The sequence below is a fragment of the Peromyscus eremicus genome, chromosome 10, assembly GCF_949786415.1.
Source record: "Peromyscus eremicus chromosome 10, PerEre_H2_v1, whole genome shotgun sequence".
NCBI lineage: Eukaryota > Metazoa > Chordata > Mammalia > Rodentia > Cricetidae > Peromyscus > Peromyscus eremicus.
The window spans coordinates 68,691,850-68,719,203 of record NC_081426.1 but is presented as its reverse complement, the minus strand read 5'-3'; the positions used below and the strand labels follow the sequence as shown (position 1 = coordinate 68,719,203).

Here is a 27,354-nt window from a genome sequence, read left to right as displayed (position 1 = left end):
CCAGGACTGTTACACAGAGAAACCCTTTCTCAACAATAAATAAAAATATTAACATGTAAAAGAAGACTGTGGCCCACACCTTTAATCCCAGCACTTGGGACGGAGAGCCAGGCGGATCTCAGTTCCAGGCCAGCCTGGTAAGACTGTGAAAATGCCACACACACTAAATGATTTCAATTGGCTAGTGGTCTAGGGAGACAAAGACAGACAATGAGTGTCAGGTTGGCAGGGAGGGAAGGAAGCTTGAAGAGTAGGGACAGCACTGTGGATCCTAAAGACTGCAGCATAAAATTCTCCCAAGTTTCAGGCCTGCTGGCTTATAGAACTCAGAACTAGAAATTAACTTGTTACTAAACTCCAGTCTGCTGACCTGGCCTGGAGATTTCTGACATGTTAGACTCCACCATTTTACTGTAATTTCCTTAATTACTCCATCCATCTGGATATTTATATCCTATTGCTTATTTCTCTGGAGAATCTAATATTGTGGCTCATTGTCTTGAACAGGTATGTCTTCAGAGTCACCCCCTCACAGCCTTCTGAGCAGTGGACAGTGAACCCCACAATGCAGCATTAACCCAGTTGTGATACATGCTTTGGGACAGGGTCAGCATGTGCTATATATTATATTAGTTTTTTGTTTGTTTTTTTTTTCCCCGAGACAGCGTTTCTCCGTGTTATTTTGGTGTCTGTCCTGGATCTCACTAGATCCACCTAGCTCTGCCTCTCGAGTGCTGGGATTAATTATATTAGTAAATTGCCGTGTTCTGTGTAAGCTCACTGAAAAGGTGCTTTTGGAACCGAAGCATGTTTGTCTTTTTTTTTTTTTTTTTTTTGGAAACAGTGTCTCACTAGAAGGCCCCAGCTAGACTGAAATTCATTGTGTGGGTTCAGGGGAGCAAACTCAAGTCCTTAGGCTAGGTGGTAAGGGTTCTTACTAAGCCATCTTGTTGGGTCCTAAGCATGTTGGTCTTAAAAGGGTCTTCCAAGACTGTTTGCTGAGGGCTGGACTGGGCTCCAGTCCAAAGGGGAAAGAAGAGCAAAACCGCCCAAGAATGAAAATCCGTGTCCTTGAAAACAGAAGGTGAGTAAAGAAGCTATATCCCTGAACACAGCTGAGAGTGAATCATTCCCCAAACTAACACCCCGGGCTTATCCCGTAATATAAAAATGCCTCTGATGGGAACAGTTTATTACAAGTCTTACCCGGGAGGAGGTGACGTGCCCAGGACCCTCTTAGTCCATCAGGAGATCCCTGTCCTTCTGAGCTGATGGTCTACCTGCTGTTTTACTTTGCTTATATTTATGTCACTCAATCGAAACCAAAAGCTTGGCTGCCCTCAATCATTCTCCATAAAGGAAAAACAATTTTCCAAATTGTTTTTGAAAATAAATTTTTGAAGGAAGCAGTGCTGTTCACTTCTGAGGTAATTGGGAGACGAGAAGCATTGAAATGGGCAGAATATGAATGTGAATGTACGGATGACTTTCGATACTTTGTTGCAATTGAGACAGTACTTACTATTTAATACCGGGAATTAGACTTGGAAACAGTGGCTACATTGTGGTTATGTAAGAATTGCATATCACCGTAGGGAAGGGACTGATTATAAGCTATCTAATTGCTGATGTTACTGTTTTAGGGCAGCAGACTAGAGAGAGGTTCGTGAGCGAAAGGGAATAGTGTTAGGACAAGGCACTGGGTTACACTTCAACAAAATCCCCCAGGGTTGAGGGAGTTAGGCTCGCAGAGATGTATACACACAGTGGTTGATTTTACAGCAGAGTGATTCCCTCACTATTTTTTTATGGTAAGTAGGAGCAGGCTTGCTTTTTCCCTTTAGGAAGGTAGTCCTTCCAATATGAGATTCATCACCCCAAACAACTGAAAAAATGACCTGGATAAAGAATGACTGGGAATTTGTATTCTTGACATACCTGGCAAGAAGGTACAGGGACACTCAGCCTGTGACAGATGGCCCTCACAAAAACAATGCTGGGTGATTTCTCAAAAATTGGAAGAAAGAAAAAAAAAGAAAGAAAAGAAATAAACTCCTCCTGAATCATGAATTGGGTGTTAGAGAAAGATTTGTAATTTCTAGGGGCTTAGAGGCATCACTCAAGTGATGTTAAAACTGTTCTATCAAGCTTTGGAGAGAGAAGGCTTTCTCACCTAAAAAAAATCCAGGCCAAAAAAACCCAAACATTGGGGCTTGGTATATGGAGAAGACTTACCACTGTCTCCTGGCTAGAGAGGCAGGAAATGGTGTGGGAACGTGGAGCATGGGGGTAGGGAGTAGTGACCTGCTATGAGGGATCAGGCTAGACAGACAGTTGTCTCAGTGTTTGGACTCACTAGTCCTGACCACACTAACCAGCAGATTCTCCCAGCTAACACTGGTCTCTTCCTGCCAACTTTCCCAGCATAAGGAGACAAAACATTTAGAGATGGACGGGAGCTTTGCAGCCCAGACCTTGACAGTGCCAGTAATGTGTCTGCCATCCTTGATACTAGCTTGAGATAAACCAGGTACATTGTAGCTTGGATGAAATCACTTCTGTCCAGATAAGTCTTGTGCTTATGACTTATGTGATTCACAAAAATCACAGGCCTTGCTGTGGCTAGGACCACGGACTGTCAGTAAGTCCACAATAAACTGCATTCTGTTCAATTCTGAGTCTGTCTCAGTTTCATGGACCTCATTCCACAAAATTTGTTTACCTTCCCAAAAAGTGAGTGTAAGTGTGGTGTAGATCTGTAGGCACTGGGATCTGGAGTTCAAGGTCAGCCCATGTGTATCAACTCCAACAGTTTTGAACAGATGTTGAATTGAAATGCACCCTACCCTCTGCAACCCTTGATTTTCAGAAAGCTTTGAAATAGGAATGGATGATCATGGATCATTACACACTCCAGAAAGCCTCTAACATGAGATAGGGCAGAACCAGCAGAAGGAAAAGAAGCCAGCTGGGGAGAAAGGAGGAAATGGAAAGAAGGGGAAGTGAAAACTACTGAAGGAAGAGAAGAACCCCAACAAGCAGACAGGTGGGAAAAGAGGCCATGGATAAGCACCAAGAATGCTCCTTCATTTAGAACAAAGGCCTGGTGGGCTTTTTTCACTTCTGGCTGACCCACCCAGATATGCTCAAGGTCAGTTCTGGACATGTCTCCGCTTCCATGAAGCTCTGTGCCCATCAATTCCTTCTTTATTTGTTTAAATTGACCCATCCAAAATAAGGAGAGGGGAACCCACCCTAGACCACTAAAAAACGTTCAAATGTCTAGGTAGAATGGGTGAGGGGGACTCAATTTTGATCTTCAAAAAATCTCTCCACTTGTGGAGAGTCTGTCTTTGTGTGTGAGGGAGTATGTATAACCTTTGCCTTTTAATAAAACTTGTTTGCCGTGAGTGATTTATTTCCTATCTTTTCAATTCTTTAATTGGTGGAGAAAACTAACCCAACCTAAGATCCCTGGATGATAATACTTGCATTAATAGAGAAATGTCTGGACCTGATATAATAGGCCTATAATTCCAGCACTTGGGAAGGTAAAAAGTTCTTGAACCTCTGCGTCAACACGGGCTATGTGAAACCATATCTCAAAAAAAAAAAAAAAAAAAACAAACTGTAAAAATCAGACATCTGAAATATGAGAGGTTAAGGGCTGAGTTAGCAAGTTAAGAGTTTCCTAAAGCCATGCAATAATGGAAAGGATTTAGTAAAATGCATTCAAAAGCTGAACCAATAAAAAGGTACCCTTTTAGAAGTGTACACTTAAATCCCTCGCTAGAAAAACTTGAAAGCCTCTAGAAATAAGGAATTTTAATCCACCTTTGAAATCAGCCCAGGCAGTTCTGATGTAATCTGCCAGAGGCTGGAACCTCAGTGCATCTAAGTGAACAAGGGAGACTAAGAAGTGAAGTTCTACTTTCTTTTTGTTTTATGTATGTTGGTGTACTGCCTGCATGTATGTCTGTGTGAGGGTGTCAGATCCCCTGGAACTGGAGTTTATAGACAGGAAATGCCATATGGGTGCTGGGAATTGAACCCAGGTCCTCTAGGAAGAGCAGCCTGTGCTCTTTTTTTTTTTTTTTTTTTAAAGATTTATTTATTTATTTATTATGTATACAACATGTATGACTACAGGCCAGAAGAGGGCACCAGATCCCATTACGGATGGTTGTGAGCCACCATGTGGTTGCTGGGAATTGAACTCAGGACCTCTGGAAGAACAGTTAGTGCTCTTAACCTCTGAGCCATCTCTCCAACCCCAGCCTGTGCTCTTAACCGCTAAGCCATCTCTCCAGCCCCGAGGTTCTAATTTCTATAGAGACACAGAGACAGGTATGCTGGCTAGTTCTTTGTCAGTTTGACAGAAGCTAGAGTCATGTGGAAAGGGGGACTCTCAGTTGAGAAAACGCTTCCTTCACATTGGACATTTTACTTGATTAATGATTGTTGTGGGAGGGTCCAGCCCACTGTGGGCAATGGCACCCCTGGGCCTGAGTTGTATTTTAAAAACAAAAACAAAAACAAAAAAACGGTCCAGCGGTTAAGAGCACTGGCTGCTGTTCCAGAGGACCCAGGTGTAATTCTCAGCACCCACAAGGTGACTCACAATTGTCTGTAACTCCAGTTCTTGATCTGACAACACGACCCTCTTCTGGCTTCAGCCACCAGGAATGCATGTAGTACACAGTCAAACATGCAGGCAAAACACCCACACACACATAAAATAATTTAAGATACAAAAAGAGACAGAAAGAAAATAAAAGCAGGCTGATCAGGCCACGGCGGGGGGGGGGGGGGGGGTAGGGGAGGGCAGTAACCAGCCTTCCTCTGTGGTCTCTGCTTCGGATCCTGCCCTCAGATTTTGGCCTTGAGCTCCTGTCCTGACTTCTCTTAGTGGTGGAGTGTGATGAAATAAACCATTGATTCCCCAAGTTGCTTTTGGTTATGATGTTTTATCACAGCAATAGAAAGCTAACTAGAACAAGCAAAACACTAAAAAGACGTTTGGAGATGCCCGTAGTACACAGGGAAAACGCAGTTTCCTAATGGGTATTTCTTGCATGGCTTGGTACAACAGCTTCAGTCCTCAGCAGCCCAGGACACACGCCTAAGCCTTTTCAGGCACTGTGATGGATGCTCAGCGGCTCTCTCACCTCCCATCCGGAACACAGGAACAAACTTCCCTGCTCCTTTTCTCTCTTCTGGAGCACAGTAACTCACCACAGTTGTGACCCTTCTCGTTTATTGTAATACCTGTCGCCCTTGGGGGGCTGTTCACCTCAGATGGGCTTGGGTTTCCTCATAGGAAGTGCTGTCAACAGCTGCAGATAGTTTTGAGTTTCATTCTGACAGGGGCCTTCCCTTGCGGGCTTCACCACTGTAGTGACAGTCCCACCAATCTTGAGTATGTGTCCTCAGAAAATGTGGAGGGGTTAAGGCCAGTTACTCTCAAATTTGGGGGTGATTTCTTCACTTCAGCCTTTTGGGCTATTTTTACCCCCACTTTAGGAACGAGGAGACTGCGGCTCAAATTTCAACTGTGTTACAGATGGCTGTGAAGAGTGCTCACCGCCCTTCCAGAGGTCTGTTTCGGGCTCCCGGCACCCACGTGGTGACTCACAACGACCGGCGACTCCAGCTCCAGGGAATCGGCCCGCACCTGCATGCACATGGTGCACATAAACTCATGCAGGCACACACGCACAGATAGACGTCTGCCGCCGGGACTGCACGGCAGTTCTCAACCTGCAACAGCCCGGCTCCGCCTCTGCAAACGCAGCCCCAGGCCCTTCAGGACCACGCGGCGCGTCTGGGCGGAGCCCCGTCAGCCATAGCCACGCCCCCGGCGCTGGCGCTGACGTCACGGGCGCCGGAAGACGGACGCGAGAAACCCGGTGGTGGCGGGGTAGCTTTACGGCTGCTGGGCATCTGCTGCTCGCTGGAAAGTGAACGCCACGCGCTGTCGTGAAAAGGTGGGGTGGGGCCGAGAAGGCCGTTCTGCCTCCGCTCGAGTCCGCCCGGCTTCGGGAGCCGGCCCGGCCTGGCTCGGATGGCCGGCTAATCCGTGCTGTGTGTGGCCTCCGGGTGGGGTCACCCCGCCTCCACCCGGTCGGTGCCCTTCAGTGAAATGCGGGGCACCTGCCTCGCCACCTCCTAGCGTGGTCCCCGAGAGCCAGTGAAAAAGCGTTTTGGAAGCCACGAGGTGCATTGTAACTAAAGGTGGCGGCGTGGTGTGTGTGTTTGAAGACGCCGATGGATAACTGACCAATATTTATAGTGCCCAGTGTAGGGAGAGCCCGGAAAAGCGGGATTTGTTGGTGACTAAATAACGTCATTTACAGTTGCAAATGGGCTAGCCGTTTAAGCTTGATCGTGTAACGCGAAATCGGCTTGTTAGATTGCCCTTCTGCTGTTCCTAAAAGCCCCCCCTTTAAAAAGCCATAGTTGACTTGTTTTTATTTTCTTGTTTGTTTAACATTAAAGTATTTGTGGGGGGCAGCATACTTGAGGGAGTCACAAGACACCTTTTGGGAGTTGGATCTCTCCTTCCATCATGTGGGTCCCAGGAATTGAACTCAGGTTTTCAGGCGTGATGGCCGGTTCCTTTATCCACTGAGCCATTTTGTTGGCCCAGGTATATCTGAGCATGGAATAAATTATGTTTATTGGAGAAAGAGAAAAAAATATACATAAATTTAAATGACTGAAATGAAAATCTAGACAAGACTGAATTTTGCCACCGGGAAACCTGTAAATTCAAAGTAGAAAAACTTACTTATTGTATATATTTTGTGTGGTGAGTTTGTTATAAAAATGACACTTTCTCTTTTTAAAAACTTATAGTCCCATTATTCCACTGCTGTGAAGTATGTTATTAGATTATTATTTTCTTGTGAGAAATTAACAGTTATACATGTGTTTGCTTTCTGGAGGAAAAGCAACTTTGAAACAGACTAATTTTTTATTTTATTCAATTGTGTCATTTAATTAACATCAAGTTGTTTAAAGAAAAGGGCTTCTTAAACCCATAAAACTGAAAATTCCCAAAAGGATGCAAAAAAATTGAAATGTGATTCCTAAGTATCAAATTTAAAAATACAAGATAATTTTAATACTTGTGGTATTTTTTTAATAAAAAATACCATAAATGTTTTACCTGCATGTATGTATGTGCACCTCGTTCACGCCTGGTATCTTTAGAGGGTATTGGATCCTCTGGAACTGGAACTATGGACTGCTATGAGCTACCATGTGGGTGCTGATATTGAACCTGGGTCCTCTAAAAGAACAAGGGTTCTTTAACTCCTGAGATGTATCTCCAGGTCCAGACTAGATTTTTGTAAAAATAAGTATAATTCATAATGTGGACAATGGGTATTTAAAGAAATTTATTTGGCTGGTCCGTGTTCATATGTAAGCAAAAATAGCAGGAGGTACTCTACTACACTAACCTTATATTCCAAATAAACTCACTCCCTATAACCGTAGTACATACTGTGGTCTGTATAATTTGTATAATGACCATTTGTGTATCTATGGAAAATCATCTTTTGTGTACCACAAAAGTTAGTACTTATAGAAATGTTTATTAAAAAGAAATACCAGCTGGGCATTGCTGGCGCATGCTTTTAATCATAGCACTTGGGAGGCAGAGCTAGGTGGATTTCTGTGAGTTCCAGGCCAGCCTGGTCTACAGAGCGAGATCCAGGACAGGCACCAAAACTACACGGAGAAACCCTGTTTCGAAAACCAAAACAAAACAAAACAAAACAAAAAAAGATTTATGTATTTTGGGCTGGAGAGATGGATCAGTGGTTAAAAGAAATTGTTGCCCTTGAAGAGGACCTGAGTTCAATTCTCAGCACCCACATGGTACATTACAACCATCTATAATCCCAGTTCTAGGGGATTGAACAGGCATACAGGTGATGTACATGCATACAAGCAAAAAAATTCGTACACATAAAATAAATCTACAAAAAATATTTTCTCCCTATGAATGCTTTGCTTACATGCATATTTGTACACCATATTCATTTCAGGGGTCAGAAAAGACAGTAGGATCCCTCGGAACTCGAGTCAAGATGCTTATAAACTGCCATGTGATACTGGGAATTGAACCCTAGACCTTTGGCAACTAGTGTGTTTAACCATTGAGCCACCTCTCCAGCCCCCTTTTTTGGTTATTTTTAAAGTGTATATCCTTTTGACATTGTAGTCAATTGAGGAATAAATCTACATTTCTATCTTTAATTCTATTATGTGTGTGTCACGCTCTTCCCACATGTTTTAAGTTCTGATCCAGTGTGGGTTCAGCTGTCATCAGATTAATTTATATGTCATTGTTTTCAACAGAGTTGCCATAGGTGTTTTGTAAGTTTAGAGCTTCAGTCGTGGATCTTTGATACAGCTTTTTGGTTTTTTTCGTAACACAAAATACTGCTCTTACCTTAAGGACGGTAAGAGATAATTTATTGTGAGCCAAATATGAGTGATCGGGTTCCAGGGACAGAGATTTAGGTTACCCTAAAAATCGTGCCCCAGCACGGAAGCAGTTCTATGAGCTTGTATAGTCGAAGGACAGAAAGTAAAAAAATCAAGGGAATTAGGTAGGTGGATTACAGCAAGTCAAGGAGCATTCCATTCTAAGTGTGGGGTATTATCAGGTGATATTCTTAGCTTGGTGGAAGCTAGACTCTGGCACTTATCTTCATAAAGGCTTCAGCTGACGGTCACTGAGGATGTTGGATAGACAGGTGTGTAGCTCACAACAAGTGATACGGGGACTTATGATGAATTATGAAAGCTCAGCCCATAGTTTAGGATTACTCATAACTAGCTCTCATAACTTAAATTAACCCATTTATTTTAATCTACCTTCTATCATGTGGTGTTACCTCTCTTCCATCTTGCACCTCCTCCTGTTTCCTCTCTGTCCCCTGTGCACCTTGTTTTCCTCCTCTTCCTCTCTGTCCTGGGAAATCCTGCCTGTACCACCTGCCTAGCTGTTGACCATCAGCCTTTTATTGTACCAGTCACAGCAAACACATCTTCACACAGTGTACGGATAGCCCACAACACAGGTGGGCGATAATCCTGCTCTCAAGATATTCCAAGGTGGTTTGTCTTTGAGTCTGCAGCATCCCATCTCTCCAGACTCTTAACATTTTCGTCAGTCAATAAGCCTTGCAGAATCTTCAGCATAGACATAGCTTTTCTCTGGGCGCTTCCTTTCAGTTTGTTGTTTTGCAATGCTGGGCACGGAACTCAGTGCACACTGGCAAGCAGTGTGTCACTGATGTAGATACCCAGCTCTTACAATCATTTTTGCTAGTAGATACATTTCTTCCTTGCCTCCCTAAAACTCCCCTAACCTCTCCTAACATTTCTCTCTGTAGATTTCTCGGGCACGGCTGTTTAGACAAACCTCAGTAAAATGACTCTTCAGGAGTTGGTGCACCACGCTGCCTCCATTTATTTGAATAGAGCAGCTGTATGTTTTGATGAAGGCAACAACCAGCCTCCAGTGTTTTACACCTACAAGACTGTGCTGAGTGAGGCTTCGGAATTATCCAAGTTTCTGCTAACACACTGTGACTTTGGAGGAGTTCGGGAAATTGGTCTCTACTGTCAACCTGGGATCAACCTACCCTCCTGGATTTTAGGGTAATATTTCTAGTATAAACTGATATTACGCTAAGCTAATTTATAGTTTTATTATATAGTGCACATTGTAAGCTATTGTTCTATTTACTGGTGGATATTTTTTTTGTATTGTCAGTTTTCTGAAGATATTAAAGTACACATTTATCTAAGTATTATTTTTAATTATTTAATTATTTAAATCATTTTAATCATTTAATTCATGCCTATTAAGGAGAGACTAAAGGTTTTCACAAGCAGAATAAATATCTCCAAAGTATAAAGGCCTCATTTGTCAATAGAAAACAGCTAAAGCATTATGTAACTGTTGTTAGATCAAAGAAAACCACTGAGACATTACTCCAGTTCTTGTTAGTTTAAGCCTTTTAAAATGTTGTATTTCTGTATATTAAGTGTTAAGAGCTCTCTCTTTTTTTTTTTCAATACTGAGTATTGAACCCAGGACCTTGTACAGGCCAAGCAAACTCCAGACAATTGAGCTACATCTCCATCCCAAGTTATGAGAAGTTAAAACAGAATTTTACAATACCCAAGATATTCATTGGGCACAAGATAAAATAACTATTTGCAACTAAGGCATGACCCTAAAATTCTGAAATGCTAATGAGCAGTAAAGTGGAGACGTGGAAGTGCTCCCGGGAGAATTTTATTCACTCCGCTAACCTCGTATTTCTCCTTCAGGATCCTTCAGGTCCCGGCAGCTTATGCACCTATTGATCCAAACTCGCCACCGTTATTATCGACTCACTTTATGAAAAAATGTGATCTAAAGTATGTTCTCGTTGAGAAAAAGCAGGTTCATGTAAGTCTTGGTGTTTAAGTGTTTTGGAGGGGTGTGAAGTGGGAGGGAGAGAGAATATTTTCAGTTTAAGCGTTCTCTCAGCTGGGTTCTCTGTGAGATCGAGTCCAGCCTGGTCTTCAGAGCTACTTCCAGGATAGCCAGGGCTACACAGAGAAACCCTATCTTGAAAAACCAAAAAAGAAAAAAAAAAGTTCTCTGTCTTGGCTTCTGAATTTACTGACTCTGGCAGTGTTTCTCAGCTTCAGTGGTGTCACCATTTTCGTTGAGTGTGTGTTGTGGGAAGTTTCCAGTACAATATAAGATAGTTAATAGCATTACTGCCTTCCATATATTAGAGACCAGTAAAAGAGCTACTGCACCTTTTCACTCTTGCATCCAAAAATGCCCAGATCTTCCCGAGTATGCCCTGTCCATCTGAACACTTCATTGAGAACCACCCCTTTATGATAAGAAAGTATCTTCTCACCTTATGGAAATTGTTTATTTTTCCTTCCTGTTTCCAAATTATTTCCAGTGGTGGAAAGTATCATAGTACTTGGAGAGTTTACTTTTATGTACTTATATCAATTACAGTGGTCTCCAGTGTTAAAGAATTATAAACAAACGTACACTTTGAAAAAGAGATGAGCTCTTAAACCACACATTATTGGAAAGCTGAATTTATTATTTAAAACATTTTCAAGTATAGGGCTGGAGAGATGGCTCAGAGGTTAAGAGCACTTACTACTCTTGCAGAGGACCTGTGTTCAGTTCCAGCACCCACCCTGGGTGGCTTATAAAAGCCTGTAACTCTAATTCAGGGTATTCAATGCCCTTTTCTGGACTCTGCAAGCACTGTTACACACACACAGACAAAGAGGTATACAGATACACATAAAACCTTTTTTTTCCCCCCAGAGATAGGGAACTCATTCTATAGATCAGGCTGGCCTCGAACTCACAGAGACCCACTTTCTTTCTTTCTTTCTTTCTTTCTTTCTTTCTTTTTTTTTTTTTTAAGATTTATTTATTTATTAGGTATACAGCATGTATGACTGCAGGCCAGAAGAGGGCACCAGATCTTGTTACAGATGGTTGTGAGCCACCATGTGGTTGCTGGGAATTGAACTCAGGACCTCTGGAAGAACAGTCAGTGCTCTTAACCTCTGAGCCATCTCTCTAGCCCCCAAGATCCACTTTCCTCTGCCTCCAGAGTACTGGTATTAGAGGCATGAGCCACCACTGCCCAGCCATGTTTTTTTATTAAGTTATTTTTTTGCTTATAAAATACTGTGTCCAATAAAGATGAATATTATAGGAGATATATTGGGTTTTGCTTACTTTTACCTGTCCTCTCTGTGAACCACTTTATAATTGAGAATAGCTTAAATGCATTGTATGTGTTTGTGTGCGTACAGTTATGAAATGGGAAGCTATATGAAAGGCTTACTAGAGGATCATGAGTATTAGAGTCGGGCCTCTAGAAAGGAAACTGAAAAATTAATATAGTTAATCCGTGTTTTTAAAATATCAGTGTCTGGCTGGAGCCTTACCTTTATTCCTCAAATTGCTCAGTCCTTTGTTACTGCAAGTAAACTAAACTCAAATAACAATGTCATGCTTATTTGTAGCATGAATCCTAATTGGTCTTAATAATAAAAAGCCAGAGCCAGATATTAGGGTAAATGCTGAAAGATCAGTAAAGGCGCCAGCCACTAGAAAGACTTCATACCTCTACCAATCCTCAGCCTTAAAGGCCCTCCACCCTGTTTTATTACTTACTCTTTCCTCCCAGCCATATCACTTACTGTTTCCTCCTCCCAAGTGCTGGGATTAAAGGTGTGTGCCACCACTGCCTGGCCTCTAGTGGCTAGCGCTACATTCTGATCTTCAGACAAGCTTCAGGGTTTTTTTGTTTGTTTGTTTTGTCTTTATTTGTTTGAGAGAAGATCTCTGTATGTGGCTGTGGCTGTCCTGGAATCAAATGTGTAGATCAGGCTGGCCTTGAAATCACAGAGATCCACCTGCCTCTACCTACCAAGTGATGGGATTAAAGGTGCCACCACACCTGGCATGCTTATTTTCCTTAAATCTTACTGGAAGTTAAAAGATGGTTAGGTGTGAGAATTAATTGTCAATATCAATATGATTTATGATGCCGGGCAGCAGTGGCTCACGCCTTAATCCCAGCACTTGGGAGGCAGAGCCAGGTGGATCTCTGTGAGTTCGAGGCCAGCCTGGTCTACAGAGTGAGATCCAGGACAGCACCAAAGCTACACAGAGAAATTCTGTCGGGGTGGGGGTGGGGGATTTAAAATGCTTTTAGTGTTACTGTGCCTTGGAGAATGCTGAAATGAGCTCATATTAAGAGAATTAAGGTAAACCCGAGTTCCAACCAAAGCATTTATGGCACTTGGAGCTCTGTAAACAATCTTAGTCCAAGAGAGCCTGACATTGTTATGATTGTTAATCCCAAAATGTTAGTTTAAAATGTTATTACACTCAGAAATACAGGATGTAATACACAATTTCCTTATTTTTCTTGGGACTCCTCAGTGGTTTAGTCTTGTAACTCCTTTAAAAGTCCTTTATAAGATTATCTCTTTAGGTAGATAACAAAATGATTGGTTCTTTCTTTGCAGCTGTAGCTGCAAATTACAGCCCTACCAATTAGGAAGTTGAGGTTTATTGCATGTATGTTGTCAAGATGACTCTGTCTTTTATCATTTACTTAAGAAATGGAATGTGACCTTCAAATGTAACTCCTGTATTCAACATGAAAGATTCTGTTGGATATATATAGCTGTGAATAACAAAGAGATTTAGAGCTAACATGAGAGAATAAAGAAAGTAGCCATCAGAATGCATGAAAATTCATTCACTTCCTAAAAAAGCCCTCAGATAAAAGTACTAAGTTTTGCCACACTAGGCTTTCTCTTTGAGCCCTTTCAGCAGCTTAGAAGCTGGTCTTCCGAGCTGTAATAATTATCCCAATAAAAACAAGGAGCTATTGGCATCCAGTAGGTAGCAGAGGGTGCTAAAAATCCTACAGTGTACAAGACAAGCTCCCACAAGGAATTCTATGCCCAAATGTCAGCAGTGTAGAGGCTGGGACTAGGTAGAGATGAGGTATTTGGGAGGATGCTGGTGTATACAACCCCTCTAACTTTGTGTACTGTGTGTTGGGGAGAAAAGAAGGGCAAGTACTCTGGAGCCCACCGTGGATCTACAGTGTGGTGGGGCTCTGAGGGAGCTGAGTGTGTCTCAAGCAGAGGACAGTTTTCATGGAAAGTAATGATTTTGATCTAAATCTTAAGAATATATAGTCTTGAGCTATTTTAGTTGCTGTTTTGTTTTCAATAAAGTTTCATATATCCCAGGCTGACCTCAGACTCACTATTAAGCTGATGACCTTGAACTTCTTTTTTTGTTTGTCTGGGTTTGTTTGGTTTGAGGCAGGTTCTCTCTCCATAGCCCTGGCTGTCCTGGAACTCGTTATGTAGACCAGGCTAGCTTCAAACTCACAGAAGTCTTCCTGCCTCTGTGTCGTGAGTGCTGGGATTAAGGACATGCACCACTATGTCCAGCTAACCTTGAATGTGTGTTAGAAGGTCCTGCTGCCTCCAGCTCATGTGTCCCGAGATTACAGATGGTTACAGTTTGCCTTTAATATTTATTATTATTATTATTGTTGTTGTTGTTGTTGTTTTGCATTACAGGCTGTATATAACATGCCACTTTTAACATGCACCACGTACAACAAACACACAAGCAGAAAACGTGGCAAGCTACCAGCGTTTGACCTTTTGTTATTTATATCTATTTGTTTAATATGAAAACTCAGATTGTTTCAGTTAAGCTGATTTTACAAATCAGCCCAAGAAGCTCTACTGAGAAGAACCCCACTTTAAATGGATGCTGGTCCAGTGGTGATGTACTCTGTAATCCTAGCCCTCAGAGCGCTGACAATGGCCTTAGGGTAGAGGCCAAAGTGGTCTACATAGTGAATTCCAGGCCAGCCAGGGCCACACAGCAAGAACTTGTTTCCAGAGATCAAAAGCCAAACAAATTAAACATCACACCGTTTCATCCAACTCACTTCTGCATCACGCCAAAGCACCAAAGCCAGAACCCAGCCATTGGTTCACCATGGCCAGAAGGCCACAACTTCTGTGGATGCTGCTTGCCGACTCTTGCTGTCCACTCCTAGTGCAAGACCAGCTCAGAACCACTGTAAAGGATTCAGTAAGCGGCAATCACTTAACAGTTAGTCACATGCTGTTGCCACTTTCAGATGAAGCCTATCACATAGGCTAAGGGCCGGACTCCTGTATGCCAATCATACAGAGTGATTGGGTCTCCTTTCGTCTCCTGTCACACCAGTCCTCACCTCCTTCTCCGTCTTTGCACGTTTCTGAACTGCTTACTGTCCTCAGCTTTCTTAGATCAGGTGCTCTCCGTCAGTGACTGGCTGAACTACCCATCTTCTCATCTGGGGAATAACAAATATTGCCTCTGGAATCTCTGACCTCTGTGTGGAGTAAGTTCCGCTTCTCCACCAACATCTCAGTCATGTGCCCTTACCACTTTTACCACATTGCATTGCAGTTATGTGCTTTTATACACGTCTGCTTTGAAGGTGAGTTTGAAAATAAGGACACTTAACTCTTGGTTGTGTCTCATTTCTCTCCTTGTCCCAAGATATGTAGCTAGTCCTCCCATCCCTGGTTAAGCCATATTGAATGAGTAAATGGATATTTTACATTCTCTATAGAAGAATCCTTTTTAACATGTTAATATTCATAAATATCTTCCCTCACAGAAATTCAAATCTTCACATGAAACACTTTTGAACTATGACACAGTTTCAGTGGAACATAAGAACCTGGTGCTCTTCAAACTTCATTGGGAAAATGGTGATAGAAAAGAGAAATATGAGATAAATGGTAGAAAAACCAGCAGGAATTCTGAGAACAGCATCGGAGAGAAGGCACACATGGACATTCGGCAAGAGCGTTGCTTGGCTTATGTCCTCCATACCTCAGGGACCACAGGGACACCAAAGATCGTCAGAGTGCCTCATGCATGCATACTTCCAAACATCCAGCACTTTCGGTAAGTTCTGTCCTGTGAATCCTTCTTAGAATCTGTGCTTTCAGCTGGGTGTGGCAGGACTCACCAGGAGTCTCAGCATTTGAGAGGCAGAGGGAGGTTACAAGTTTGAGGCCAGTTTGTGCTGTGGAGAGAAACTCTAACTCAGGAAAACAAAACAAAATGAAAATCTTTCATTCTAGCTAGGCAGTGATGGTGTACATCTTTAATCCCAGCACTTGGGAGGCAGAGGCAGGTGGATCTCTGAGTTTGAGGACAGCCTGGCCTACATACAAGTCGGGTTCCAGGACAGACAGGGCTGTTACACAGAGAAACTCTGTTTTGAAAAATAAATAAAACAAACAAAATCGTGCATTTTAAAAAAGAAAAATAAATTTAAATATCTGTTCTTTGTAAATCTTGATCCAAATGGATAATCCTAAATAACTGATCAATTGGATCTGTCTTGTTTGATCTGTATATTATCTTTAGTTCTCTGCAGACAAGGCATGCACTTGTGGTTAACAGGCCAATCACAGAACACACAAAAGATAGAACAGAAGCTGTGGGTGTGTGTGTGCATGTGCGTGAGTGGTGTGCGTGAGATTGGAGTTCTGAACACAGGACCCATGTAACAAGCTGGGCATCCAACAAATGCAGATAACTCCAGTCAGATCTCAGGGTAAATGCTGAAAGGTCAGAGAAGCAGAGCAGCCAGCCACTACTTCTTACCTCTACGAAATCCTCAGCCGAAAGAATACCCAGCTCCTGTCTCCTCCTGCCTTATAGTCCCCTCTCCGCCCAGCCATATCACTTCCTCTCTCCACCTCCCTAGTGCTGGGATTAAAGGTGTGATATCCCAAGGGCTGGGATCAAAGGTGTTTGCCATCACTGCCTGGCTCTGTTTCTATTTTAGACTGGATCAAGCCTGTGTAGCCCAGGGTGGCCTTGAACTCACAGAGATCCATCTGCCTCTGCCTCTTGAGTTCTGGATTAAAGGTGTGTGCCACCACTGCCTGGCCTATATGGCTAACTGGTGGCTGGCTTTGCCCTCTGATCTTCAGACAAGCTTTATTCATTAGATCATACACAAAATATCACCACAAAAAATAATTCAGCAGAAGGAAGATTCTACTGCAAGGAAACCAGAGTATAAGAGTAGATTTTTACAAGAGACTGGCTCACACAGAACGGCTGAGAAAGTGTGTTCGGCTAGGAGAGAGTCAGTAGCAGGTTGGAACCCCACAGCATAGTCAGAAAACACAGTCAGGTGGGAGGGAAATTAACTGTAGACCCAGCACTGCTGCTGCTGCTTTTTAAAAAATATTCTAACTTGTTTTTAATCATGTGTATATCTACTTGTGGGTATGTTATATGTATGCAGAGGCCAGAGACTTTGGTTTCTCTCGACCTGGAGTTAGCTAGACCAAACTGCCTGACTTCCCAGTAGGTGCTGGAGCAGCAGTGTGCTCTGAAGCACGAAGTCATCTCTCCAGCCCTGTTTGGTTTTCGCTAAGGAGAAATCCGGCCATTTCAGGATTGAGAAAACTCAGCTGATTATGGACTGGAATGTTGAACTGAATAACCGGCAGAGTGTGCACTTCACTAAATGGCAGCTGCCAGCCTTCTGTTCTCTAACCTGCTCCTTAAAGGGAACCTCCTATAACTGGTGATTCACACCTGTAATCCTAGCTATTGGAAGGCTGAAGCAGGAGGATTGCTGTGAGTTTGAGGCCAGTCTGGGCTACATAGTGAGTGCCAGGCCAGCCAGAACTACATAACAGAACAGTATATCTAAAAAACAAAAGAAAAACAAAACAACAAAAATAAAAACAAAGGCAAAATGAAAGCATAGTAGAGAATTCTGGGGGTTGTAGTTCACTCTGTCTACATCAACAAATGAGAAAATAGTCACAGATGATGAAGCTTATCTGGTAAAAGGGGGGAAATGGAATTATTCAAAGGGCTCTCTTCTATCTATTTTTATTTATTTAAAAGATGGTTGAGACAGGGTCTTACTGTGCAGCTCTGGCTGCCCTGGAACTGATGATGTAGCCCAGGCTGGCCTCAAGCTCGCAGAGAAGCACCCCTTCCTCTGCCTCCCGAGTGCTGGGGTTATAGGCGTGCTCTACTGCACTCTGCTGGAGGGCTTCAGTCCTGCCTTCTGTAAAGAGGGTTGCCAGCAGCAATAGCGCCGTTTCGGTTACTCTGAAGAGTGAAGTCTGAGGCATCCAGAAAAACATGTTCTCCTTGATGATGGCATCGATGCTGATTTCCTCTTCCTCTTCTTCTTTTAGATTTATCTATTTTTATTTCATGTGTATGAATGTTTTTCTCGAATGAATGTCAGTGTGCTATGTGTATACCTAGTGTTCATAGAAGTCAGACGAAGCCATGAATTCTCTGGAACAAGAGTTTCAGATGGGGTGAACTACCATGTGGGTGCTGGGAACCGAACCTGGGTCCTTTGAAAGAGCAGGAAGTGCTTTTAACCACTGAGCCATCTCTCTAGTCCCTACTTAATGCTTCTTTAGGGTCTGTGCTTGCCCAGGCTTAGGCGGTCCTGATGACAGCGATGCTCTGTTTGTCTTTAGGGTACTTTTTGACATCACCCACGAAGATGTCTTGTTTCTGGCTTCACCTCTGACCTTCGATCCATCTGTTGTGGAAATATTTGTTTCTCTGTTCAGTGGGGCCTGTCTGCTTATCGTGCCGACTTCTGTCAAAGTGACCCCATCAAAGTTAGCTGATGCTCTCTTTTCCCACCACCGAGTGACCGTTTTACAGGTATGCTTCAGGAGCAACGGAAATGTTTTCTTCTGCATTCTTCTAAGGTTACATGTGGTAGAGGATCCTTTATAGTTCTGTAGTTCTTCCCAATGGATTAAGGATATGTAGTTAGTTCATCAAAGGTTATCACCTTGTGACGGCACATGTTTATCTTAAAATGAAAGAGAAATCAGTTAAGCATGTCTAGAGAATTATTTACTGTGCATTCATTCGCCTGTTGTACACTGGAGGAACTTGACTTTGACTATGAGTGTGCTGCTGGGCTATCTTCTCTCATAACGTTTAAGCATATTGTGATCCTACCAAAAGCTAGTATAGTAATCACTCCATTAGAGATGAGCTAAGAACCAGGTGTGTGAGCATCTGCCTGTAATCTCAATACTTGGGAGGTGGAGGCTTCCTTATGAGGAGCTCAAGACCAGCCTGCTCTACACACTGAGTTCCAGGACAGTCAGGACTACACAGAGAAACCCTGTCTCAGACAACCAACCAACCAAACAAACAAATACTGCTCCCACCCCACCCCCCAAAAACCACAAAGAATATGGAACTGGAGAGGTATCTTTTAAGAGCACTTTTTATGAAAGCATGAGAGAACGTGAGTTCATGTCCCCGGTACCCATGTAAAAGCCAGGCATGCCACATATGTCTGAAGCTCAGTGTTGGTTGGGGCTGAGGCAGGTGGATTCTGGAAGCTCACTAATCAGCTCGCCTAGCTGGAATGGTCAGCTTCAGGTTCAAAAACATACAGTGGAGTATGGTAGAGGAAGACACCGGATATCCTGTTCTGGCCTCTGCATGTGTACACTCATGCTCCTGTGTACATACACCACATACCACACCTTTCCCACAATTAACAACTGTTTTTATTTTTTGAGAATTTCCTACATGTCTCATCATACTCACCCTCCTCCCTGAGTCTTCATCGATCTACTCCTCCTCCCCTACCTACCCAATTTGTGGGGGTTTTTTTCCTCATCAAAGCTGTCTTAGATAGGGTTTCTATTGCTGTGAAGAGACACCATGACCATGGCAACTCTTATAAGGAAACATTTAATTGGGGCTGGCTTACAATTCAGAGGTTTAGTCCATTATTGTCATGGCAGGAACTATGGTGGTACTCAGGCAGACATGGTGCTGGATTATTACAAGAAACTGGCCAACTTTCTATTGAGTGTAGAATAGGTAGAAGAGGTTCTACATCTGGATCAGCAGGCAGCAGGAAGAGAGTGAGAAACTGAGCCTTTCTTGAGCCCAGTGACACACTTCCTCCAACAAGGCCACACCCCCTAATAGTAACACTCCCTATGAGCCTAAGGGGGCCATTTTCATTCAAACCACCACAAAGGCTAATTTGTGCAGCCCAAATATTCTTGAATGTGCGGCCTTTCACTGACACATCGTTAACTTACCAGGGCTATACTCTTAGGAGAAAAATGACCCTCTCTCAGCAGCTGACAGTTGTCAATAGCTCCTTGGCTAGGGATGGGACATTATGCCCAACTTTCCTCTCCATGCTGGGACTTGTTCCGGCCTGGGCTTACATAGATTTTGTGCATGCTGTCACACCCATTGTGAGTTCAGCTGCTGTTCTTGGAGAAGACCTGGGTTCACTTTCTGTCACCCACATGGTAGCTCATAATTGTCTGTAACTCCAGTTCTAGAGGCTCTGACACCATCCTCTGACCTCAGGACACCAAGTGTACATGTGATGCGCACATATGCATAGAGAGGAAACACTCACAAAAGTTATAAAATAAAAGAGTGTGTAGCACACAAGCTGTAAGATGCTGCACTGTAAGTGGTTAAAAGAGATGGAGACGATAGTTAGAGGATAAAAGCCCTTGTTGCTCTTCCGAGGACTTCAGTTTGGTTCCTGTCACCCACATGGTGGCTCACAAGCAACCATCACTTCAGATCCTGGGTTCTAGGGGATTTGGTGCCTTTTACATCCTCAGGTACCCACATATACACGGAAGCAAAACACTCATGTATATAAAGTAATTCTTTCTTTCATTTTGTTTTGTTTTTCGAGGCAGGGTTTCTGTCCTGGAACTCGCTTTGTAGCCCAGGCTGGCCTCGAACTCACAGAGAGCCACCTGCCTCTGCCTCCCGAGTGCTGGGATTAAAGGTGTGCGCCACCACCACCACCACCACCACCACCACCACCACCACCACCCGCCTGCCTTCCTTCCTCCCTCCCTCCCTGTCTCTTTCCTCCTTTTTTAGCATTGTGCTGGTATGTCTCCCAGTGCAATAAGGAGAAAGGGAAGGGGGAAGAGGAGTAGAAGGAAGGAGGGGGAGAGCAGGACAAGGAGAAGGTGGAGGAGAAATGTCATACGCGGACAGCATGATCATGTATCTGGAGAACTGGGAGAAGAAGACATCAGAACTAATATGCATTTAGCCAAATTGGAAGATATCCTCTTGATATAAAAGCCAGCTGTACTTGAATGTGTAAATATGTGTATATCGTCATGTATTTCTAGGTGTGTGTATTTCTATTAAGGAAATGCCTAAAGCAAAATTAAGAAAATATTTCTTTACAATAACATCAAAAATAATAAAATAGGAATAAGTTTGAAGAATAGCAAGACTCATGCACTGAAAACTCTGTAAGATTATTCATGGAAATTAAAGACCTACCTGTGTAAACAGGCATTTCAACAGGGCAGCTCTTACTAAGTCAGCCTGTAAGTTATGTTAAATGTACTTTTCTACCAAAATCCCAGTAAATGTTTTGTAGAAATTCACAAGTTGATCCTAGATTTTATATGGAAATGGAAAAAACAGCCCTAATTTATACAGTGGAGTACCACTTGGTAATAAAAAAGAAATAAACTGTTTATAAATACAATAACATGGATGAAATGTGAAATATTTATTTAGGGTCTTATAAATCAGGCTTGCCAACTGCAAATTCTCACCTCAGGGTTAGAGAGATGTCCCAGTGGTCAGGAGTATTCCTTGGCCCAGAGTTCAGTTCCCAGAACCTGTGTCTAGTGGTTGACAATGGCCTGCAGGTCCGGCTCTAAGGCATCCCATGCCCTCTTCTGGCTTCTGCAGGCACACACACACAAACAAACACAGAAATAATAAGAAATCCTAAAGAACGAAAAACACAGCCTTAATGTCCACATGGGCTCCAAAAAACAAAATCTGAATTAATTCTTCTAGTGTTTACATACGGAAGGAGAAAACTGAGTGACTTTAGTGTCTTTCCAGGCAACGCCGACATTGCTGAGGAGATTTGGATGTGAGCTCATCAAGTCCACCGTCCTGTCAGCACACACTTCTCTGAGAGTGCTGGCCCTCGGCGGGGAAGCCTTCCCCTCACTGACTGTTCTCAGAAGATGGCGAGGCAAAGGCAACAAGACCCGGATCTTTAACATTTATGGTATCACAGAGGTATCCAGCTGGGCGACTTTTTACAGGATCCCAGAGGACATTCTTAATTCTCCTGTGAAGTAAGAGCTTTAGTTACACTCAGTGGAGGGGAGGAGTCTCATCCAGAGATCTTAGCATCAGTACTGGGGTTTGTGAGTTTTGTTTGGGATGGCAGTTGAAGGCATGGGCCTTGCATGCTGAGCACGCCCTCTGCCGGGGAGCTGCATTCCTAGCCCTACCTGTCGACAGGGTTTGTTGGACGCTGTAGTGATAATTTTTAAAACACTGTTTCAAGTTAAGAATCCAAAATCTTTCCTATAACTGATGGCAAGATCCTGCCAGACTCTTTTGTGACTGAATCGGTAAGACACTATACTGTTTCCAGCAAACCCTCTCTTCAGGCGGTCTTTGAATTGTACCCTAAACTGTTTTGTCTTTATTTACTACACTGTGCTTTGGATGCACTGGGAAGTCCGCTCAAATGTGAATTTTAAAGCTGCTCTGGGCTGTGTTTTTCGCAGACGTGACTTTCCTGTACAGCTGGGGTCTCCGCTACTTGGAACGGTGGTTGAGGTCAGGGATGCAAACGGTTCCCCAGTTCATGAAGGCACCGGCCAAGTGTTTTTAGGTTGGTTTATATTTCTTGGTTGATTTTTCAGAAAGAAAAATCAGATGTTTCTTTTACTCCATGATTTTTTTTATGTAGAATGAACTTTTCAGTGATAAATTTTAATCTCTTCATAATCATGAGATATTTAGTGTTTCCCCAAATTATTTCACATGCAGTTCTTAATAATTTAGAAACATAACTTGAAATGTTAGCATTTGACAAAACTATATCTAGCAGTATTCTAAGGATGTTTTTTAAAATCATACGTATTTTTAGAAATAAGTTTAGCTTTATCCTTTCACTAACTTCCCGAAGTTACTGTGCCTAGTTTTATCAGTTAGCGTAGGTAGCATTTAAAATAGCATTTAAAGTCTCCTCATTTTAGTACAGTCAGGGTCTGAGTCTTAGTTCCTGAGTTTTAGAGGCACTTTGATTTGGATATTGTTAAGTCGGTTTTTCTGTGGATTTTGACCCTGGAGTCTGTGTCTTTGAAAGGTGGGGAGAACAGAGTCTGTTTCCTCGACGATGAAGTGACGGTGCCTCTTGGCACCCTGCGAGCCACAGGAGACTTGGTGACTGTGAAAGATGGAGAGATGTTTTTCTTGGGAAGAAAGGACAGCCAGATTAAGCGGCATGGCAAACGTCTTAGCACCGAGCTTGTACAGCAGGTGGGGCCACTTATAAATATCTGCTAGTGTGGCAGGTAGGAGAGGCGGCTACCACCCAAGTTCTACGCCAGACTCTCCGTTGGCATCATCTAAAGCCCACATCTTAATATTCATAATTAATTACAATAAAAGATATGGAGCCGGGTGTGCTGATGCACGCCTGTGAACATCACTCTGGAGGCTGAGGCTAAGGATTATGAGCTCAAGGCCAACCTGAGTTATATAGCAGGATCCTGTCTTAAAAAAAAAAAGTGCCAGATGGGAGTGGTACACACCTTTAATCCCAGCACTCAGGAGGCAGAGGCAGGTGGATCTCTGAGTTTGAGGCCAGCCTGGTCAACAAAGTGAGTTCTAGGACAGCCAAGACTATACAAAGAAACTGTATCAAAAAAAAATCTAAAAAAAAAAAAAAAGCAATAAAAGGCATGGGTAATTCAATGTATTTCTTTTTTTTTTTTTTGTTTTTTTTTCGCGACAGGGTTTCTCTGTGTAGCTTTGTGCCTTTCCTGGGACTCACTTGGTAGCCCAGGCTGGCCTTGAACTCACAGAGATCCGCCTGGCTCTGCCTCCCGAGTGCTGGGATTAAAGGCGTGAGCCACCACCGCCCGGCCCCTGACCTCAATGTATTTCTTATTCCTATCAGGAAGGTATTTTGTTTGTTTTATTTTGCGGCAGAGTCTCTTTATGTAGCCCAGGTTATTCTGAAACTCCAAGTCTCCTGCCTCAGGCTTCTTAGTGTTAGGATTACAGGTGTGACTCCCCAAGCCTTCCTTGAGATGGCCATTTTTAAATTTTTTTTTTATTGTTTAGTTTTTTGGTTTTCCTAGGCAGGGCTTCTCTGTGTAGTCCTTGCTATCTTGGAACTCACGCTGTAGACCAAACTGGCTTTGAACTCACAGAGATCCACCTGCCACTGCCTCCCGAATGCTGGGATTAAAGACATGCCACACCACCGCTCCGCCGAGATGGCCGTTTTAAAAATAAATATGGGAATGTAGAGATAGCTCAGTGGTTAGAGATGCCTCAGCTCTTGCAGAGGACCCAGGTTGCTTTCTAGCACCCACATCAGACAGCTCACAACCTTCTTCTGTAACTCCAGTTACAGGGGATCCAACATCCTCTGGCCTCCTCCGGCACCTGTATTCACATGGTGTGCAAAACACACAGGCACACATACATAAAAATAAACAAAAAGGAAGTAACAAAATAGATTTTGAGTCCTATGAAAATACATTTGTTTGCTTTGGAATGTATTTTTTTTTAAATGGTGACTCACTGTTAGTAATAGATACCAATAGCAAGCAATTTTTAAAAATCTCAGGTATTTTCTAGAACTTAATTCAGCTGTACTGATTTTAGGCATAACAAATCCGAGCATTCAGGAGCCTGTTCCTAGATGTCCCCATTAGTAAAGGAGGATAATCTCTCTTACAGGTGGCTGAGGAACTTGACCAAGTGGAATCCTGTGCGGTCATGTGGTATAATGAGGAAAAGCTGATTCTCTTCATCGCATCCAAAGTTGATTTAGTAAAGGATCGCATCTTTAAAAAATTGCAGAAAGAGCTTCCAACTCACGCCCTCCCTGATGACATAGTGTTGATTGATACTCTACCATTTACATGTCATGGTAAAGTGACTTAGCGCAGATGTGTTCAGTGCTGGAGAAACTAATGGTACTCAGATTAGTTTAACGGCTACATAAGTGCTATACTAAGTGATACTAGCATTAACTATGGTCTACCCTGTTAATTGCTTTGTGTAACTAACTCATTCCTGTTGAAAAACTCCTGTGGGCTGATGGTATTCCGATTTGCAGGTAGGCAATTCCCCCTGCATTGTGCTGAGTATTAATTACTTGTGTGTAGCTTAAGTTTTCCTGCCTGGCCCACAGTCAGGACAAATCTTTCTCATCTGCCAGTCCCACAGCCTCTCAGATCCAACCAAGTAAACACAGAGACTTATATTGGTTTCAAACTGTATGGCCGTGGCAGGATTCTTGCTAACTTTTCTTACAGCTTAAATTAATCCATTTCCATTAATCTATACCTTGCCACGTGGCCCGTGGCTTACCAGCATCTTCACATGCTGTTTCTCATCATGGCGGCTGGCAGTGTCTCTCTGACTTAACCTTCCACTTCCCAACTTTATTCTCCTCCTTGTCCCGCCTACACTTCCTGCCTAGCCAATGGCCAATCAGTGTTTTATTTATTGACTAATCAACAACACATTTGCCATACAGACCATCCCACAGCACTTGTGCATCCCCTGACAGTACCCGACAGAAAAGGCTTAAGGGAGGAAAGATTTGGGCTGATGGCTTCATAGTGTGTCTGTCTGCCATGGACGGAAGGCGCAGTGAGCAGCTCAGGTCGTGTGATGGTGGCCAGCAGAGGATGAAGACAGGCTCTGTCTGTCTGTCTCCTTTCCTTTATTCTCTGTGCCCCCAGCCCACGTTCAGGGATGGTCCCCCTTTTTTGTTCATCCCCAGAGCATCCTTACAGACACACCTAGGGGAGTGACTCTGAACCCAGTCAGGCTGGCCATGAAGGTCAGTGGTTGTATTTCTCAGGGGTCACCAGAGAAACAGAACTGATGTTTAGATAGATATATAAAAATATTAGAGGGAACTGCCTGACGTGGCTCCAGAGACTGAAAGGTTGCGTCCTGTGCTTCGAGCTGGAGGGGTCCTAAGAGAGCTTTTGAGGCCCGAGAATCGGGAGCCATGGCGTAGACACTGCGGGCATCTCCCAGCACACACACTGAGGAGGTTCATCCCCCTTCTACTTTGTGTCTGTGCAGGCCTCCAGGGCTGGGCTGATAACCAGCCAGTTTGGGAAGACAGTCTTCTTCATTGAGGCCATTGATTCATATGCTAATCTTATCCTGAAATATCATTATAGATGCAGGCAGAAAGAGTTTTAAATCAATTTTGAACAGTGGGCCAACCTATGACTCACTCACATTGACACAAAATGAGTCATCACAGTGGTAGAGCTGAAATCTGCATAGTACTACTACTTAGCTTCAATTTGCATACCTTTTGGGCAACAGAGTCTTGATACGTATTTCAGGGTAGCCTTGGTTTCACTATGTAGCCTAGGTGGCAAAACATATACTCTTAAAAGTCAGACACAGTACCACATACCTGTAATCCCGGCACTGGGGAAGCTGAGGCAGGAGGATTACTAAGCTTTACACCAACTTGAGCTATATAATAAGACTGTGCTTTTTAAAAAAAGTATGAGGCTAGAGAGATGGCTCATGGTTAAAAATGGATGCTGCACGTGCCTAGTGGTTTGATAACTCGATGTTATGATAGAAGGAGAGAGTCAAGTCCTAAAAGTTGTACTGACTGAGACAGAACACACACACACACACACACACACACACACACACACACACATTTTTCAAGTATGTTTTATATATGTATATGCGTGTATATACACTATTGATAGTTCCTCACCCATGACATTTTAATTTAACACATACTTCAAAATATAGTAGTTGCTCTGTCACTCATCATATTTGTTAAGAATTTTAGATGCATCTAGTTAGCGTACAAGGTAATGGAACCCATTTTCACTCCGTGCATCTCACTCGTAGTCAGTGCTTTGTACCTCCCCTCAATACCACGTCTTGAGCCCTTGAACATCAGTAAAAAGCATCTTCTTCCCTCTCGGGTGATATTCACTATAGTCTGTGGCGTCGGCCTTCAGGATTGATTATCTGTTCTATGTGATTGCTAAGCTTTACAGTGAAGTGTGTGTAACTAATTCACACACAGTGGCTCTGGGGCAAAAGTAATTTATTTGCTTATTTTATGGGGTGGGGTCAAGCCTAGGACCTGGTATGTGTGAACACATGCTCCACTACACATGCTCCACTACTCAGCCACACCCCCAGCTGCATGGTTAAAGTTTACACATGTTATTTTAATGTTTGTTATTTCTCTTCGTATTAAGGTAAAATTGATGTTTCTGCATTAAACGAGATGTATTTATACTACATAAACTCACAGCCTAGGAATAAGATCCATGGAAGAGAAGAACTTTGGGAAAAATTACAGTATTTATGGAAGGTACAACTTCTTAAATATAAATTTATTCTTGTAATTCATTCATTATAGGGAATTTTAGTAACCCTAGTAAGCCAGTAAAATTATTTTAAGAATATTACAGCTGCCCAGGTGCCAGGTAGCATACCTTCCTTCATCCAGTTTGTTTATAATAAAAGTTACGAGTATTTAATTAAATGTCTCACACAGAAATTTATTGAAAGTGAGTTAATTTAAAAGATGCCAGTGTCTACGTGCCTACTGACATGACTTTTCCCTGGTAGAGGCAGGGCAT

The 27,354-nt window shown here is 42.9% G+C and overlaps 1 protein-coding gene across 1 annotated transcript in view; it reads left to right on the top strand.

The window, feature by feature from the left end:
• Positions 1 to 6,000: 6,000 nt before the first annotated feature.
• Positions 6,001 to 27,354, top strand: part of Aasdh (aminoadipate-semialdehyde dehydrogenase) — a 30,568-nt gene continuing 9,214 nt past the window's right edge. Inside the window, exons 1-10 of the mRNA XM_059276049.1 lie at positions 6,001 to 6,217; positions 9,414 to 9,681; positions 10,360 to 10,480; positions 15,282 to 15,574; positions 18,145 to 18,337; positions 21,566 to 21,807; positions 22,249 to 22,355; positions 22,833 to 23,005; positions 24,440 to 24,632; positions 26,968 to 27,083. Coding sequence (XP_059132032.1) covers positions 9,452 to 9,681; positions 10,360 to 10,480; positions 15,282 to 15,574; positions 18,145 to 18,337; positions 21,566 to 21,807; positions 22,249 to 22,355; positions 22,833 to 23,005; positions 24,440 to 24,632; positions 26,968 to 27,083 — 1,668 coding nt within the window. The 5' untranslated portion in view covers positions 6,001 to 6,217; positions 9,414 to 9,451. The remainder of the gene's footprint in view (positions 6,218 to 9,413; positions 9,682 to 10,359; positions 10,481 to 15,281; positions 15,575 to 18,144; positions 18,338 to 21,565; positions 21,808 to 22,248; positions 22,356 to 22,832; positions 23,006 to 24,439; positions 24,633 to 26,967; positions 27,084 to 27,354) is intronic.